Source organism: Thalia democratica, chromosome 7 (genome assembly GCF_965202585.1).
Source record: "Thalia democratica chromosome 7, ktThaDemo2.hap1.1, whole genome shotgun sequence".
In the NCBI taxonomy this organism is placed as follows: domain Eukaryota; kingdom Metazoa; phylum Chordata; class Thaliacea; order Salpida; family Salpidae; genus Thalia; species Thalia democratica.
In genome coordinates, this window is record NC_139171.1 from 30814460 (window position 1) to 30831149 (window position 16690).

General features: G+C 24.7%; 1 protein-coding gene across 1 annotated transcript; it reads right to left on the bottom strand.

The window, feature by feature from the left end:
* Positions 1-13562: 13562 nt before the first annotated feature.
* Positions 13563-15374, bottom strand: LOC145841242 (solute carrier family 15 member 2-like). Its single transcript, XM_082948608.1, has 5 exons — positions 15243-15374; positions 14996-15080; positions 14211-14445; positions 13737-13836; positions 13563-13601 (listed from the first exon to the last, which is right to left on the bottom strand). The coding sequence occupies exons 1-5, from the start codon at positions 15372-15374 to the stop codon at positions 13563-13565; spliced, it is 591 nt and encodes a 196-aa protein (XP_082804734.1).
* Positions 15375-16690: the final 1316 nt, after the last annotated feature.

Below are 16690 nucleotides of genomic sequence, written 5' to 3' on the forward strand. Positions count from 1 at the left end.
ATTTTTAAAAAATATTTGTCAGTTTAGTTTGGTACTAATTTAAGTCGTAATTAAAACATTTTGGATATTGTATAAACTTGAGTAAAAGTTTTAAAGAACATTAACTAAACGAAATTTAATAACTTTTGGAACTGTTATACAAATAAATAAGTCTGATTAAGTTTCGGTGAATTTTTTTTGCTCTAAGTCTAAGTAAGAATTCATTAATCGTTTATTAAATTCAAGACGCTCAATCGACATAACATACTTTCGCAGTTTGTTTCATGGCGTAGCTGTTTTATTAGCTAGGTTATGTCTAAAAGGTATGCTTTTCAACTTCATATAACAAAGTTTTTTTTTAATTTCTCCTAATGTTTGTTTATATTTCATTATCTTAATAGGCCCATTTGAATTGTAGATCAACTTGTATAAGTTTTTAAGATTTAACTGAAGACTAACCGACTATTAAACAGTAAAAGATTAGTCAATAATAATACAAAATTCACGTCATACTTAAAATGTAGTTTATAGACCGTAATATAAAGATTTTTTTTATCTCAATATTATATTTGTAAAGGTTTAATTTTTTAAATTCACAAGTGGTGCATACGCTAAATTAAGTGCACTGGCAGAAAATGCTGCTGATTAAAAAGTAAAAGTTATGGAAAAATTGCAGCTAAGCGACAAAATTAATTAAAATACAGTTATACCATAAAAATCACATGAGGCGTGTAAAAATGTTGGTAAATATTATTTAGTATTTGTTTTTTACCATGTTGCAGCAGATTTAAGAAGAAGTTCAAAGTTGGTTATGCTTACAATTGGAGTTTGAATGCCGTGTAAGTGCAACCAAGCGGAACTTGTAATGGATTCGGAAAAACTTGGCATTTGATGTCAAGTTTGTTTGGGTATTTTATACATAGCTTGATTTGTAGGAAAGATTTGAATAGCTTACTTTTTTTAGAGTAGGTATGCTGGTATTTGTTTTTTGTATAAGGTTTAAAAAAAATTGAATTGTCATTGAGCTACTATATTTAGATGTGAAAGTAGTATAATATTAGATAAAAGTTAATTTTAATATAAATACCTTACTATTTAGTATTTCAGTTAACATTGCTTCAACCTATTTATTTGTACTTAAGAACTTTGTTGTATACTTAATATATATTGTACTTGTGCTTAATGTTAGTTAAAATTTTATAATAAAGAACAGTTAATAAAAACTATTTTTAATAATTATAAGCTAACTTTTTTTTTAGCTTCGATTTTTATTGAAAAAATGTAGGACAATAGTTAAAAAAACAGTTGATATTTGTTCAAATATTTTTTTAAATTTATTTAATTTTATTTTCCGAAAAAGTAAAGATAATTTGAAATTTCAATTGTTTATATATTATAAACGATAAAAGTTATCTTTGTTTAATTTATTTTCTTTAAGTAACTAACTTTAGTTAAATTAAGTAACTATGATTAAAAAATTTTAAAATAAGAGTTCAGTTTTTTTAGTACTAAACCATTGCATTACCATAATTTATTTAGTTATGCTAGAAATTCATTTGAGATTATTATTTTAGTTTAGTAAGAATTCTGTTCATTAATAGCAAGGTTGCCTGGAATCCTGGAAAACTCTCTTGGCTCTGGGTTGCCACTTTAACTGGAAACCTGGAAAACCTTGAAATACCTGGAATTTGACAATTTAGGCAAAAAAAACCTTGAAAAGCCTGGAGTTTGAGAAATTTTGAAAAAAAAAAATTAATTTAAACAATTTTCACATGTTACTTGTAAAATTTTGATTTGATTCAAAAAATCTATCAAATAAATAAAAAAAATTGGCATCAATAACTTTTTTCTTTGCAAAAAACATATTTAAAGTAGCTTTACAGTATTTTTTCAATGTTTTTATACTATTTAACACAGTTCCTTACTCCAACTTAAGTCTAAACTATAAACAGACCCAAAAATTTTTATTTTTAAAAGCCTTGAAGAAATTTAAAAACCTTGAAAAATGTTCAAAGAACGAGTGTCAACCCTGTGGGCTATAAAGACTTTGAAGAACCTAAAATATAAGAAACTTAAAAAAAAGGTAATAATGAACTTTTTTTTTTATTGTAAAGTAAAAAAAAATGTTTTAACACAAAACAGCATATTATTGAAAAAGTTTGTCTTCATAGTGTTTTTTATATAACGAAATACATTAAGAGCAGTAGTAGTTTAAACCTACTAAAAGATCATTTGAAAAAGTCTCTAACTTTGAAATTGACCTTTGATAGATTATTTATCTAATTTTAGTTTATTTTGCTTACCCTTAGATGTAAAACACACCATTGACTCTCGATGAGTAATGTCAATTACTTATTTTTGTAGTTTTAAGATTATGTCAAAATAACATTTATCAGGGCAAAAAAACCAATAATCATTAAAAAATCTTTAATTTGACAACTTAGGCTAAAAAACCTTGAGTTTTAAAAATTTTGAAAATACCTGATATTTTTAACGAAAATCACTAAAAAACCTAAAATTTTTAAAATTTTAACATGTTCAGTAGTAAATTTTGATTTGACACAAAAAATCTATCATATAAATAAACTTTTTGTCATCATCAACGATTTTTTAATTAAAAAACACATTTAAAATAGCTTTACAGTATCTTTTCAACGTTTTTATACTAATTAACATCGTTTCTTATTTTAAACTGAATTTTAAACTAAAAACCGACCCAAAAATTTGTACTTCAAAAACCTGAAGAAAATTTGCCAAAAACATTTGGCAACCCTGTTTTACAAAAAAGTTGTATAAGTTTTTGTAAAGGTTAATATAATGCAATGATTTATTTTTATTTATTTATTTAGTTTAAAGCTAGTAATGCTTACATGTGGAGTTTGAATATCCTGTAAGTGCAACCAAGCGTTACTTATAATGGGGGTAGAAAAACTCGAAGTTTGAAGTCATTACTAATTTATTTGGGTACTTTATTCATAACTTGACTTGTAAGAAAATTTTAAATAACTTAATATTTAAAAATAAGTATGCTAGTACTTATATTCATTATAAGGTTTAATAAAGATTAAACAGTAGTTGAGATATTTTATATAGGTAATAGTGGTATAATAAATAATTGAAAATTAATTTTATTATAAATTCCTGACTGCTGGGCATTTTTAGCTAGTATAAAACCAATCTCCTTATTTGTTCTTAAGATTGTTGTTTTGCTTACTGTTAGTTAAATTTTATAACAATAAACAGTTGATGAAAACAGTTAGTTTAAAAGCTAAATTTGTTAGTTTTAGCTTTGATGTTTTAAGTAAGAAATATATGAAAAGAATAAAAAAAAATCTTGATTATTTTTAAACATTAAAAAAAAAATATTTAAATTGATATTTTTGAAAGATAAAGACGGTCTAAAATTTAAATTATTCATATTAAAAATATATAAAAGTTATTAATATTTTTTTAAGTAACTAACAGTATTTAAAGTTAAATAACTATCATTGAAAAGTTTTCAAATGTTAATGCTTTTTTTGTTTTAAACCATTGCATTATCATAATTTATTTATGTAATAAATTCATTAGAGAATGTTTTTTGGTTTAGTAAAAAATTATATTCATTAATAGTAGGGTTGTAACATAATCTGGAACCCTGGAAAAACCTAGATGTTAAAAATTTAGGCTAAAAGACCCTGTAAGAACCTGAAAAGTGAGAAACTTTGTAAAAAACGGGAATAACAAACAACATTTTAAATTAAAAAAAAAAAAACTTGATTTGATACAAAAAATATATTTTGAAAAAAATCTTGGTATCAAACTTTATTTTTATTAAAGAAACACAGTAAGAGCAGTAGTAGTTTAAACCTACTAATTATTTTTTTAGTAAATTTTACAAATATTTTAAAATAAATCTAGTATGACTTTCTGTTAAATAATTTGTTGCAGGATTTCAAAAAAAAAAGCCGTGGAATTTCAAATTTTTTGCTAAAAAAACCTGAAAGAACCTAAGATGTAAGAAACTATAAAAAAAGGACATAAAAATCCTGAATTTTTTAACCTTTTTTTATATGTTGAGTAGAAAAATTTTGATTTAACACACAAAATCTATTGTATAGAAAAAAAAACCTGATTTCATTAATTTTGCTTATAAAAAAAGACATTCAAATCTGTAATAGTTACAAAGTACTTACAGTTCTTTTGAAAATATATGTAACTTATTAACAGTATTTTGTTAGATTTATAATAATTATAATAAAGTAGTTTAAATAAGTTTAGCTAAGCCTTAGATGTCAAACAATTACTTTTAATTATATTTGAATTAGTCTTTTTTTTACTTTTCAATTTTTGTTAAGTTAACCTTTATACAAAAGTTAAACAAATTTTAGTGTAAGTTATTATTTATTAACATTCTTAATCATTAGCAATTTTTCTTTGACTTAAGTTTTTCTTCATACTTTTGTTAATAATTTAAAAATGGTTGAAACTTGAGGTATTAAATATTGAAAATTATATTTTACAAAATGAAACAACTACTTTAAATAGTTATTGCAAACAGACTAGTTTTATGTTTGTTATGTTAGTTTTGTTTTTTGTATTTTTAGCACTTAAAAAGTATTTAACTAGTAACTAGTTTTTATTTAAGGTTCTACTTTTATACATATTTGAATAGATTTTATCATATACCTATTGTCAATAGTATAAAAATGAAATTAGCAATTTTGACTAAAATTTATTATTCTAATACTTTATTTAAAGACTTTTAGTACTGAGCTATAAACATTTTTCATTTTTTTTATTTTTTAGATTTTACTCAAAAATTGTAAATTTGTGTTAAACATAAGTAGTAAATCTAAGTTATAAAATTTTTTTTATTAATTTTAAACTTTAATCTAACATGAGGTTTTTTTCATATTAGCAAAAATTGAATCTATACTGTGGTCTATACTCTATACTGTCTTTTGTACCATAAGTTACAATTTCAAAGTTAAAATTTGTTGATTCAATTTTAAACTGTAATGAAAAATATACTTAGTTGTTAGTAAATTGTTTACAAATAATGATTTTGTAAACAATTATAAATTATAAGTTTCATACATAATACTAAAAAGAAAAATTAAGATTAATTTAAATTAAAATAACTTAGATTTTTTTTTAATTTAAAAATATAAACGTTTATCTGGTATTCAGATGTCTTAACGTTTATAAACCAAAACAATTATTTTATTTTTTTAAATGTCATGCTTAAATAAGAGATTGGAGTTTTTACCTTGAAAATATATCAACTACACTTACTACAGTTATAGTTATTTTATACGACAATTTATTTAAAAAAAAAAAGTTTTTACGTGAAGGATACAATTTGAGTGTGTCTATTTCAGATAATTTGAAATATTGTCTCAAAAAGCTCGTATATATTTTTCAAAACTCATATAAAGTTTTTAACCAATATCAAAGTCATTTTTTTTTAATTTTAGGCTAGTTCTTAAATCATTAAGATAAAAAATTCTTTCAAAAGACTTTTAAATTTGTTTATATTTGTTATTAATGTTGTTTTCCTTATAACTTCACATAGTATTCAAGCTAAAATTAAACAGGTGTTGGTGCTTACTGCTTATTGTACTGGTTTAATATTAACTACCATAAGTTCCTTAATTTCAGTAACTCACAGATTGATCTTTTTAATTTACCTTTAAGTCAAGTAAATTAATATTGTCTTGGTTTTAAAAAATATCATTGTTATACATATGTATAATACTTTTATTTAACATTTTTTAACTAATAAAAAATTAAACTTCAGATAAAATATGTTTAAATTGTATAAGAATAATTAACAACTATAGTTTAAATTTATTGTAATTTTGACAATAATGTAAATCTCTATGGTTAATAGATTATCTTTTTATAATTTTTATTATTTTATAGTTTTTTTATTCTGTAATAGTTCTTTCTTTAATGTGAAACATATAACTGAGATTTTAAACACTTCATTTACTTACAAAGATAAGCCTAATCCTACATACGAATTCATTAGTATTTTTTTTTTTATTTTTTTTGTTTGTTTAAAACTAACTATTATTCTTTTACAGAAAGTAATAAATGTTTTAGATTTTATTTTTCAACAAATACCAGTTTTATGCTTATTTTGTTAGTTTTTTATTGTACTCCTTATTAGTTTTTTTTTATCATACATATTAGATAAAATTTTATAAAAAAAAAACTTTTATTAATAGCAGGGTTTTCCAAAATAGGCCTAGTAGTCCCTTTTGGGGTAATTTACAGCAGAGCAGCCAGAGAGAGGCCATGAGTTCATAATTTGAAACTTAAATAGATAATTGTCATTAGAAAAATAAGGTTCTGGGGGTTTTAATTGGTAGTTTTGAAACTTATACTAAGATCATTGAAAATCTTAAGGAGCAACAAGCCACAGCGATATGGCCATAACTTTAAACTTTACAAGATTTTCTGTGTTTTAGAATTGATAATGAACTGCAAAAAAAAGTTTTCAGGCGGTTTTAATGGTATTTTTTAGAGTAAATTTGTAGGAAAAGGTCATAGTTTATTTAAGTTTTCTTAAGGGTGTCTTTATAAAAAAAATTTTTTTGAAACCATGGTTTATAGTTAAAAATATAACAATAGCAACTTGGACCAAAGTTTTAATATTTCAATTGAGATTTTTAGTAAAAAATTATATATAGTTATTGTTTTATTCTTAAGTTTTTGTTGATTAAACGATTTTTTATTAATATTTTAATTTTGGCAGAAATAAATTGTAAGTCTAAATAAAGTAACTAACAAAACAGTTAAAACTACATCTAAATTCAGGGCAATTTCTTATAAGAAACAAAGATATTCAAAATAAAACATATTTGGTATATGTTAGCTTTTGAACTATTTGTTATTATTTCTAATTTAGACTTAATAAGTGTTTTTTATTTTCCAAAATGTAATAATAATAAAAAACAAATGATTAGCTTACAGTTTAATACAGCTTAAAATATTAAGTTAACTTTAAAAAATACTTGTTTTAAGTTTACAAATACAAAAGTTAACTCAGTATTCAGATATATTAATTCGTGAAATCTAAACACTTAATTGTTTTTTTAACTCTAATGCTCTAGTATAAGTTATAAATTTTATCATGAATATATAGTAATTTCACGTATTAGCATTAGATCTTGGAGTGGACACAAATAAAAAAACATGAGCAAAAACTTTTTAAAGCAAAAACCTTGATAAAAATGTGCAGTGAGACAAGCTCAAATTAACATAGATAGTCATTATCTACTACATTCATTCTAAAATAAGGGAAAATTTAATAACTTTTCTTGACTTATAAAATTTTAATCACAACAATTTCTTTCTTTGTTGGTTCTTAGACAAAATATTTACATGATTTTATTTCAATAATGTATTTTAAAAGGTATGAGGACTAAATTAGATCCAAAATGTCCCACTTCTAATATTTGCTCTAGCGCAAACCTAATAAATTCAAACTCTATAAATACAGTTAAAATACAGTCAAAAAATTTAGTTATATTTTAAGTCATGAAACATGACTAAAAATTTTTTTTGTTTTAGGATCATGTCGTGTATGAATAACAGCTAAATGTTTTTTTTTTATTTGTACATGAGCTGTTATCAAAAAAAAATTACAAAAAATTATATTCTTTGAGTTTTAAAATAGTAAAATAAATTTGATTTAACTACAATAGTCCGAGCAGAGATATTAGAAATAAATTTATACATTGTTGAATGTGAAAAATTATATAAAGTTTTATAATAACTTAAGTTATATACTATTAAGTTAGTAAACGACAAATAAAGACCTGTTTTTTATTGATAATTGTCCATGTTTAATTAAAACATAAAAAACACGATATGAATTGTTTAACTTTTCGAGTGAAAGTTATTTAAAAACTAGGACTTAAATACTTTTGTAGAGGTATCTTTGACTTTGTATAATTTAAATGTTTTTCGTTCAAATTTTTGTTGTTTATGGTTTTTTTTAAACTTATAGATATTTTAAAACTTCTAACCCTCAAAATGCTTGATAAACTCCTACAAAAACCGGAAAAACGTGCTAAAGAAACAAATAGATGTATGAAAGTATGTAACGAAAAGGCAATTGAACATGCCAGACTAAACGTATTAAAGTCTCAATTAAAACAAGAGAACCACATCTGCCTCAATTTTGTTATATTAAGCAAAAGAAAAACTTTTGAAAAACTTGGTGGAAAAATGTTAGAGAATACCGAAGAACTTAATAATCAAGGTTTATTCTTAATTTTATTGTTATTGTTTTGTGTATTACATTGTATTGATGATCTAGTTGAAACTAAAGTATATTTTTTTTACAAACATTTTATCTATATAATTCTTTATTCTAGAACTTTTACTTAGTAGTTTTAAGTTGTAACTCTGTTTGAGTGTAAAAAATATTTTACTATAATTTTTGTAAAAACAAATACTAGATAAATTCTTTTATTATTTTCTTTATTAAATGCTAAGTAAAAATTATAAAATTGTAGGCATCCCTTTATCAAATAATTTTTTTTTTATTAAAAAATTATCATTTAAATTTAACCCTTTACTAGTTACTTCTTCTTGTAACAAAAATTAAAGCAAAATGGGACATTGAATAATAAAGCTAGCAAGCTTGGTATAAGTTTTGTGTCTATTAATATGAAATACATTTTGAAACGTTCAAATTTCAATTTTTACAGAAAACCATATTTTAGAGAAGGATGAACTCGTGAAGTCAATTAAGTTTAATAAAGTTTTACTTAACGAAATTGAAAATGATAAAATACAGAAAACTATGATTTCCAAAATTGATATAAATAATAGTTTTGTAATATATTGCTTATCGAGTATTTTCAAACTTTCAAAATCAATTGAAATTTCCATGAGTCTTATAGAGCGATGCTTTACAATGTTTGCTGACCTTGACAACTTTTTACAGTCAGACTTTATCTATGTTAGTAAGATACTTTCCAGCAGTGATTTAAATATTGACTCGGAACTGCAAGTATTCAATGCAGCAGATAGCTGGTTGTGCCATGACATAACTGAACGTAGGAAGTATGCAAAAGCACTTTTGTCTAAGGTTAAACTTCAGCTTCTATCAATTCCAGCATTAAAACATATTCTAGATAGAGTATCGTCAAGTTATCATGAATGTAGTAACGTTATAGAAGCTGTTTTGGTCAATAAAGAACAATTAAACACAGCCTTATGTAAAATAACGAGCAGGCACTGCAACAAAAATAATTTTAACGTACTAGTATTTGGAGGTGTCAATGTTAATTTAAATAAAGTTTCCAAAGATCTTAATTTATTAAACGCTAACAATTTGAGTAAACTTAAAAACTTGCCACACATGAAAGAAGCCAGATTCGCTTTTGGAGCAGGTTGTATTAAAGGTGAAATATATGTGTTTGGTGGCATTAATGGCTCTAAAAAAGAACTTAAGTCGATTGAAAAATATTCCCTAGCTACCAATACTTGGGAATATATAGATAATATGATAGACGATCGTAAATTTTTTTCTGCTTGTTCTTTTATGGATAATATTTATATTATAGGCGGCCGTATGGGTCATATTGTAAGAGGACACGAAACAGCTACTTGTTTTAAGTTTAATACAGCAACTCTGAAATGGGAAGAAATGTCAATAATGAACAACGCAAAAATTTTTCCAGCCTGCTCGGTATTTGAAGGAAGAATTGTTGTATCCGGTGGAATTAATAATATTAATGGATTAAACACTGTTGAAGCGTATGACCATGTTGCAGATACCTGGGAAAACATGCCAAATATGATAAATGAAAGACATCGTCACAAATCAGTTGCGTTAAAAAACAAATTATTTGTGATAGGAGGGTGTTTTACAAACAATTGTGAAGTTTTTAATTCATTTACTAATAAGTTTACTTTATTAAAACAACCTAAACCAGCTACTCAATTAAATTTTTATTATCCTTTCGGAGTGGTTACAGTTGGCAGCAAGATTTTTGTTTTTCAGAAAAACAGTCAAGTTATAATATATGACTTTGAAAACGGTAAATGGTCAGTGAAATCATGTGAAGTAACAAAAAATATAAACTATTTTTCTTGTGTTGAAATTCCTTTGATATCGTTTCAGAAAAATATTTATAAAACTCACTACAAAAAAAACAGAGGCATTGGTTTCTGTTCTTTGCTCTAATTTTTATGATTTATTTTGTTTACGTATTTCATAGGAAAAGTAGAATTGAAAACAAAACAATATAAGTTTTATTACAAGGTTTTTAGAGTCGAATATCATTGAAATTTAATAAAAAAAATTAGCACTACAGGTTAGTACTTTTTGTTATTTGAAATTTGAAGTATTTGATATTTTCGAACAAACGTTGTTTGCTGTTTTTTTTCTTACTTTTCTTCATTGAACTAGTTACTTAAGTTCAAAGTGTACCCTATAAAATTCATTTTAATAGATATAAACATTTATTGTCTACTATAGATATATTCTTTTAATGTAAATACTCGATTTTTTTAGATTTTAGACATAATAATATTGTTTTTTAAAGTACAAATTATAAATTATACTAATTGTAGGTAGAATACATATTTTCATACAAAAGTAATTATTAGCTTAAACTTTTAAAAACATTTCTTATCTTAAACTAAGTAAACATTTATACTTCATACTTTATATTTAGTAATGAGTATTTTGTATTTGACAAGATGTTTAGAGTATCCGAGTTGTATACGAATTTATAACCGAAATGTTTTTTCATACAAAAGGTCTTTGGACTAATTATGTTGAGCTTTTTTTCGTCCAATAAACAACCTATATAACAAATCTTTTTGTTTCTTTAATTTAAATCATTTTGATGTTTGTAAAATAGTTTGTTGCAAATTTCAACTTGTAAAATTTAATATTTGAGTAAAGTTGAATTAAAAGATTAAATAATCAGTTGATTTTAATTGACAATATAATTAAATATCATAAAGACGTATTTTGACTAGAATACGTACGATCATTTCAGCTATCTGTATTTATATTCAATGATCAAAATAAAAATTATCCACACTGGTTATTTGACCATTTTCAATTTTTTATTGTAGTGCACAAATACAAATTACATAATTAAAGCAAAACAAAGTTCTTTTAAAATTGTTTTTGGTTGTTACTCTTAGTATGCATGATGTGCTTGGAAATATAAAAAAATAAATTACTATTTAATATTATTTTTAGTCTCTAATTTTTAAAACAAGATGCAAATTAAATGGCAGGTCTGGTTGTAAGTACAAGCAAGCAACTGGTTTTTTAGAACTTTTTTTAAGTTAAGTACACGTTTTTTTTCCACTTATTTTAAAGTTAATTTTAAGTTAAAAAACTTTTTTAAATAGTAAAACAGCATTGAAAAAATTTACTTTGAATGCGTTTTTAAATGATTTTTGTTATCATGACAAAAATATTGTATAAGTATATAATATTTTTGGTGTTAAGCCAAAATTTTACTAATTAACAAGTAAAAGTTGTTCAAAATTTTAAGATTTTATAGTGATTTTTGTTCAAAATTCTAGGTTTTTTGTTTACTTCTCAAATTCAAGGTTTTTTAGCATTAATTACAAAATTTTAGGACTCAAGAATAAGTGGCAACTTTGTATTTAGTATTATATTTAGTTAAGAATTACGTACCGTTTTTAATAATGTTTTAAATGATTTTTGTTTATCATACAACTTTATGTTGATTTGAACATATCTCACATGTGAATCGATGCTTTAGCTCTAACAAATTTTTATTCGTGTTTTTTGTAAATTTACTCCAAAATATATTTTTATTTTTCTTTAAATTTTTTTAGCAAAAATTGTTAACGAGTGTGAACCTAGCAGCAGTAGGCGTAACTGCTATATTGTTATATGAAAACGCAAAACAGTTACACGGACATTACATTTTAAATTAAAACAGTTACACAAAAACATATATAAAAAAATCTGCGACTTCATAATCAAAAGGTTATTTTATGCAACAGGTCCCAGGACCAAGTATTTTAAGCAATTTATTATTTAGTTAAAAACTTTTAGTTTAAATTAATATTTTGTAATGAAGATATCTGAATACTGGACAAGCTTTTTTTGTTTAAATTTAAAACAGTTTTTAATGCGTTTTAAAATTAACTTTAAAAAAGTTTTTTCTGATAATTTTTTTTGGAATAAACTTTTATAATATGTCAGCATTTTTATCACTGAGATAACTTTAAAAAAGATCTACCGTAAGACAAGCTCAAATTAACATATATTCTTATGACAAACAATAAATATCATAATAAGTACGTGACCACTGATTTTTTTTTATCACAAGAGCATTGTAATACTGGTACGACTTTTAGATAGTTTTTTTGCTAACTCTTTATGGGTAAACTTAGATAAAATATCAGCATTTAATTTTTTGAGAAAAACTGTAGTATATATCGACTTGTTCTGTGAGACTCAAGTTAAAATACAGTCTTATGATAAACTAAAAACTTATTATCAAAATTTTACGTAAGTTATGTTTTTTTAATGCAAAAGTACTTTAATACTCTAATACATTTTTTTCAAATTTTTTATATAGTTACTTATTTTTATTGATATAATATGATATAACATAATATATATATATAATTTGATATATAAGGGTTTACTAAAAATCTTGAAACCTTGAAAAATCTGGGACTCGACAATTTAAGCTATAAAACCTTGAACTAGAACAAAAATCACCAAAATAAATTAATAAAAAATCCTTGTTTTTTGAACAATTTTAACATATTAAGTAAATTAATTCTGATTTGACTCGTAAAATCCATCAGTTAGATATACCACGTCGTATATAAAAAATTTTATAATTCAAAACTTTTTAATGGACTATTCATATGTGAACTTGATTGATTTATGTACTTTATTTAATTTTTTGTGGAAGTTTTCGAATGAAACATCTTTTCAGAAGATACAGGATATGTCGTCAATATATCGAATTTATTTTTTGCTTTTATTATAGGTATGTTAGAAAGTTTTAGTTTTCAGTTTCTTTTTATGTACAAATTTGGTACAAGCTAGAAAACTTTTAGTCGGCCTGCATGCAAAATCGATGTTCCGTGCAAAAAATTAATCTTGCCAAAATTTCGCTGTGCAAAAATTTCATCGTAAAAATATGTAATTGTGCAAAAGTATCGTTGTGCAACAATACTGCAGTAAAAACTAACATAAAAGTGTTGCTGTCCAATAGTGTCTCCTCATGCAAAAATGACGTTGTGCAAAAATTACCGTGCGTTCAAAACTGACAACCGTGCAAAAGTGTCCCCTCCTGTAAAAGTGTCGCCGTGCAAAAGAGTCGTCGCGCAAAAGTGTCTTTTCGCTCAAAATAGTCGCTCGTGCAAAAGTGACACCCACCCTTTAAAATCCGTTTAAGCACATACTCAGATAATAGAATTTTTATAATGTTACAAACAGTGTGTAGAAAGCAGATTTAAGAAAAATACCATTTTTAAATATAATTTAAATTTAATCAATTTTTTAGTTTTAGATTAAAATTTATTTGATAAAGATCTGTGTTTTATAAGTTCCTTTAAATTTATTCATGATCTGACTGAATAATCATGTTCTCTAATCTCTAAAAAAATATGATTTCTATAAAATTAATTAAAAGATATCAACACAAAAAAGACACTGAGAAAACCATACACAAAAAATGCAAAATATTTAGAACAGTGTAAAAGCTAATTTAACATCTCAATTTAAAAGTTACCTGTTCAGCTGTAAACTGATCACCACCAAACGAAGATACGCAGGGTTTGATCCCACCCGTTCCCATGGCAATCATAAAAAGACCCAACATTGAAAATGCCCTGTAAAAATGAATTTGTAAAACAAGCAAACTAAAAAACTTTAAAATTAAAAACTGTATTGGTATGAGGTTAAAAAATGTAGAAAAATAAAGATGCTAATAGATATCAAATAATAATTGTTTTTTTTTTCAAATACTCGCTTAACTCTAAGTTAAGTTTATTATTTAAGTCCTTAAGCATTTACAAATTTTGCTGTTTTCAATTTAGATAAACAATATGAGTAAATTAACAAACTCTCTTAATTTATATGAGTAATTGTACAATTTGTATAAAAGCAGTTTTTTGATATAGACATGGTTTTAGACAAAGTAAAACAATCTAAAGTTTTGATAATTTCAAACTTAATCATGTTGCACAAACAAATGCAAACTCACAAGTGGGCGTTGTAGGAGGGAATGAAGGGGATGGCCCCTATGGTCTGGAAGACGTTGCCCAGCACGTACACCACGGACAGGTAGACGATGGTGTGGAAGCGGCCCAGCCACGTGTCGGCCACGATGCCGCCCAGGATGGGAAAGAAGTAGACGAACATGACGAAGACGTGGTAGATGCTGATGGCCTGGTCGTCGGTCCAGCCCAGGTAGTTTCGCAGGTACAGCAGCAGGACGGCTGTGGGGTTGTAATTAAAGAACAGTTAACCAGCAGTCGTTGAAATAAATTAGAATTATGGCAATTATAGTTTTTTTTCTAGATTTTACTATGCTTTGTTGAAAATAATTATTCATAAGTTTAAAATTGGAAAAAATAAGTTTGTGCAGCCACAATAGGCTACAAAACTAGTTTAAAAAACTTGCAGATGAAATTTAAACAAATTATAGTCATTTTAAGCCTAGAAAACACTTAAAAAGACGTAGATTACAATGAAACTTGTCTTTGTAGACGTGTTCATGCTTTTGTTGAACAAATACTAGTTTACAAATACAAGTACTTTCTGCATTTAGTTTTTTTAAGTAAAATAATTCAAAATTTAAAAAAAAGTATAAATTTTTGTACAACTTTTTTTAGCGATAAATTTTTAAATAAACTTGTCAAAGAAGTGCAAAAAAGTTTAAGCATAGCTTATAAAAAACAGTTGGATTTATATAAAAAGTTAGTTGCACGAGAAAATTATTTTTTATATTCTCATAGTGAAAGTAAAAGTTTAAACTCTACTATATACCTCTCATTCCGTAGAAAGTAAATCTTTCACAAAATTCATTTCCAATGATAAAAAACACGTGTTTAGGATATGCTTGGATCTTTTCCTATACATTAAAGATGTTAAAGAATTTTCTTCTAGAGTAAAACTAAGTAACAGTTGAATTAGAGAAAACTTTAAATCTTCTAATCAATGTAAGCGGTAAAACTAAAACCAATAGTTTAAACTTTTTTCTCAAAACTTAAAAAGCTTAAATTTTTTAACAAACCTTTATAGACTTCCTGTTTAAGGAATCTTTTTCTGTGTCATCTTTTAATAGCGAGACTTTTGAGTTATTAGCATTTAGGTTTTCATCTGCATTTTCCTGGGATTTATTTGCGTTACTTTCATCTTCTGACATTTTACACCTTTAGCAGTATTACCTGTTTTTAGTTTTTCAATATGCATTTTTATTAATTTTTAGTACTTTTAATTGTACGTAAAAAGCTTGATGCTTTAATAAGTTTATGATAAGTTTTTACAAGTTATTAATGTTTGAAAAGTTTTGAAAACATTTAAACTTGTCAGAAAATGTTTTATAAATAACTTCTGCTCTTGTTATAGTTTAAATGTCTTAGTTTTTTTCAGAATTTGTAAAAAAAAAGCTTTTAAAATTTAAATTTTTGATGTATACTGCTTAATAATTACAAGAATACTGTTCTTAATAATAGTGCTTTTTATAGTTTTTTACAAAACTGACAATACTTCAAAGAAAAAGTTGTTTTAAGTATTAATTAACAATAAAGACGCTAAAATAACTTTTTTAGTAAATCTAACATTGTTTATCGACTAGGTTTAAAAAAATTTTAAGTTGTAATATGAACTATAAAACTAACTTTTGTCGGTACGAGTTTTCTTGTGTAAATTCATTTAAAAATAGCAAATTTATTCATAAAGTTTATTCTTACTACAAAGCTTAGAACAGTTTAACAACCAGGTTAAAATTAGTTGCAACTTTTGTGTTATGACATAATAATATAGGAATACTAAACTTAAACTTTTATGTCAAATTCTACATCGTAAATTTTTCCGTTACTTTAAATTATATCTTTCTGGTTTTAAGTCTTACTATATTAGTTTTCAACTAATAAGATTAATGTACTAGATTTGATCAACATCTACTAAAAATTTTCCACAACAGTATTAGGTTGTCTAAAAAGGAAAAGGATGTTGGTAAACTTTATAAATTAAATAGTATAAGGTGTAACGTTTAAAGGCGTTAAGTTCTGGAGATCCTGATAAGCTAAGCTTATCGGAATATTTACCACAGATGTTTTTGTGTCAAAACTTTATTCCGACTAACGGCGTTTCACTGCTCTCAAATAAATTTAAGAACAGATCTACGAAGTATCAAAAAAGAGAGCTTCTTAGAGATTTTTTGAGCTTATTCTTAGAGCTTTTTTTAGACTCCGTAGATCTGTTCTTAAATTTATTTTAGAGCAGTGAAACGCCGTTAGTCGGAATAAAGTTTTGACACAAAAACATCTGTGGTAAAATAGATATTAGTTTAACCATTCGCCAACACTCGATTAATAATTTGAAATGGTAAGAAAGCTACAATATGGATAACTTCAAAATAATATCAAGAGCACGTAATGATTTTCATTTAAAGACTCAAGAAGCAGTTTACATATTATGCCTCTGTTTTATTGTCTTAATGTTAAAATTTACTATAAA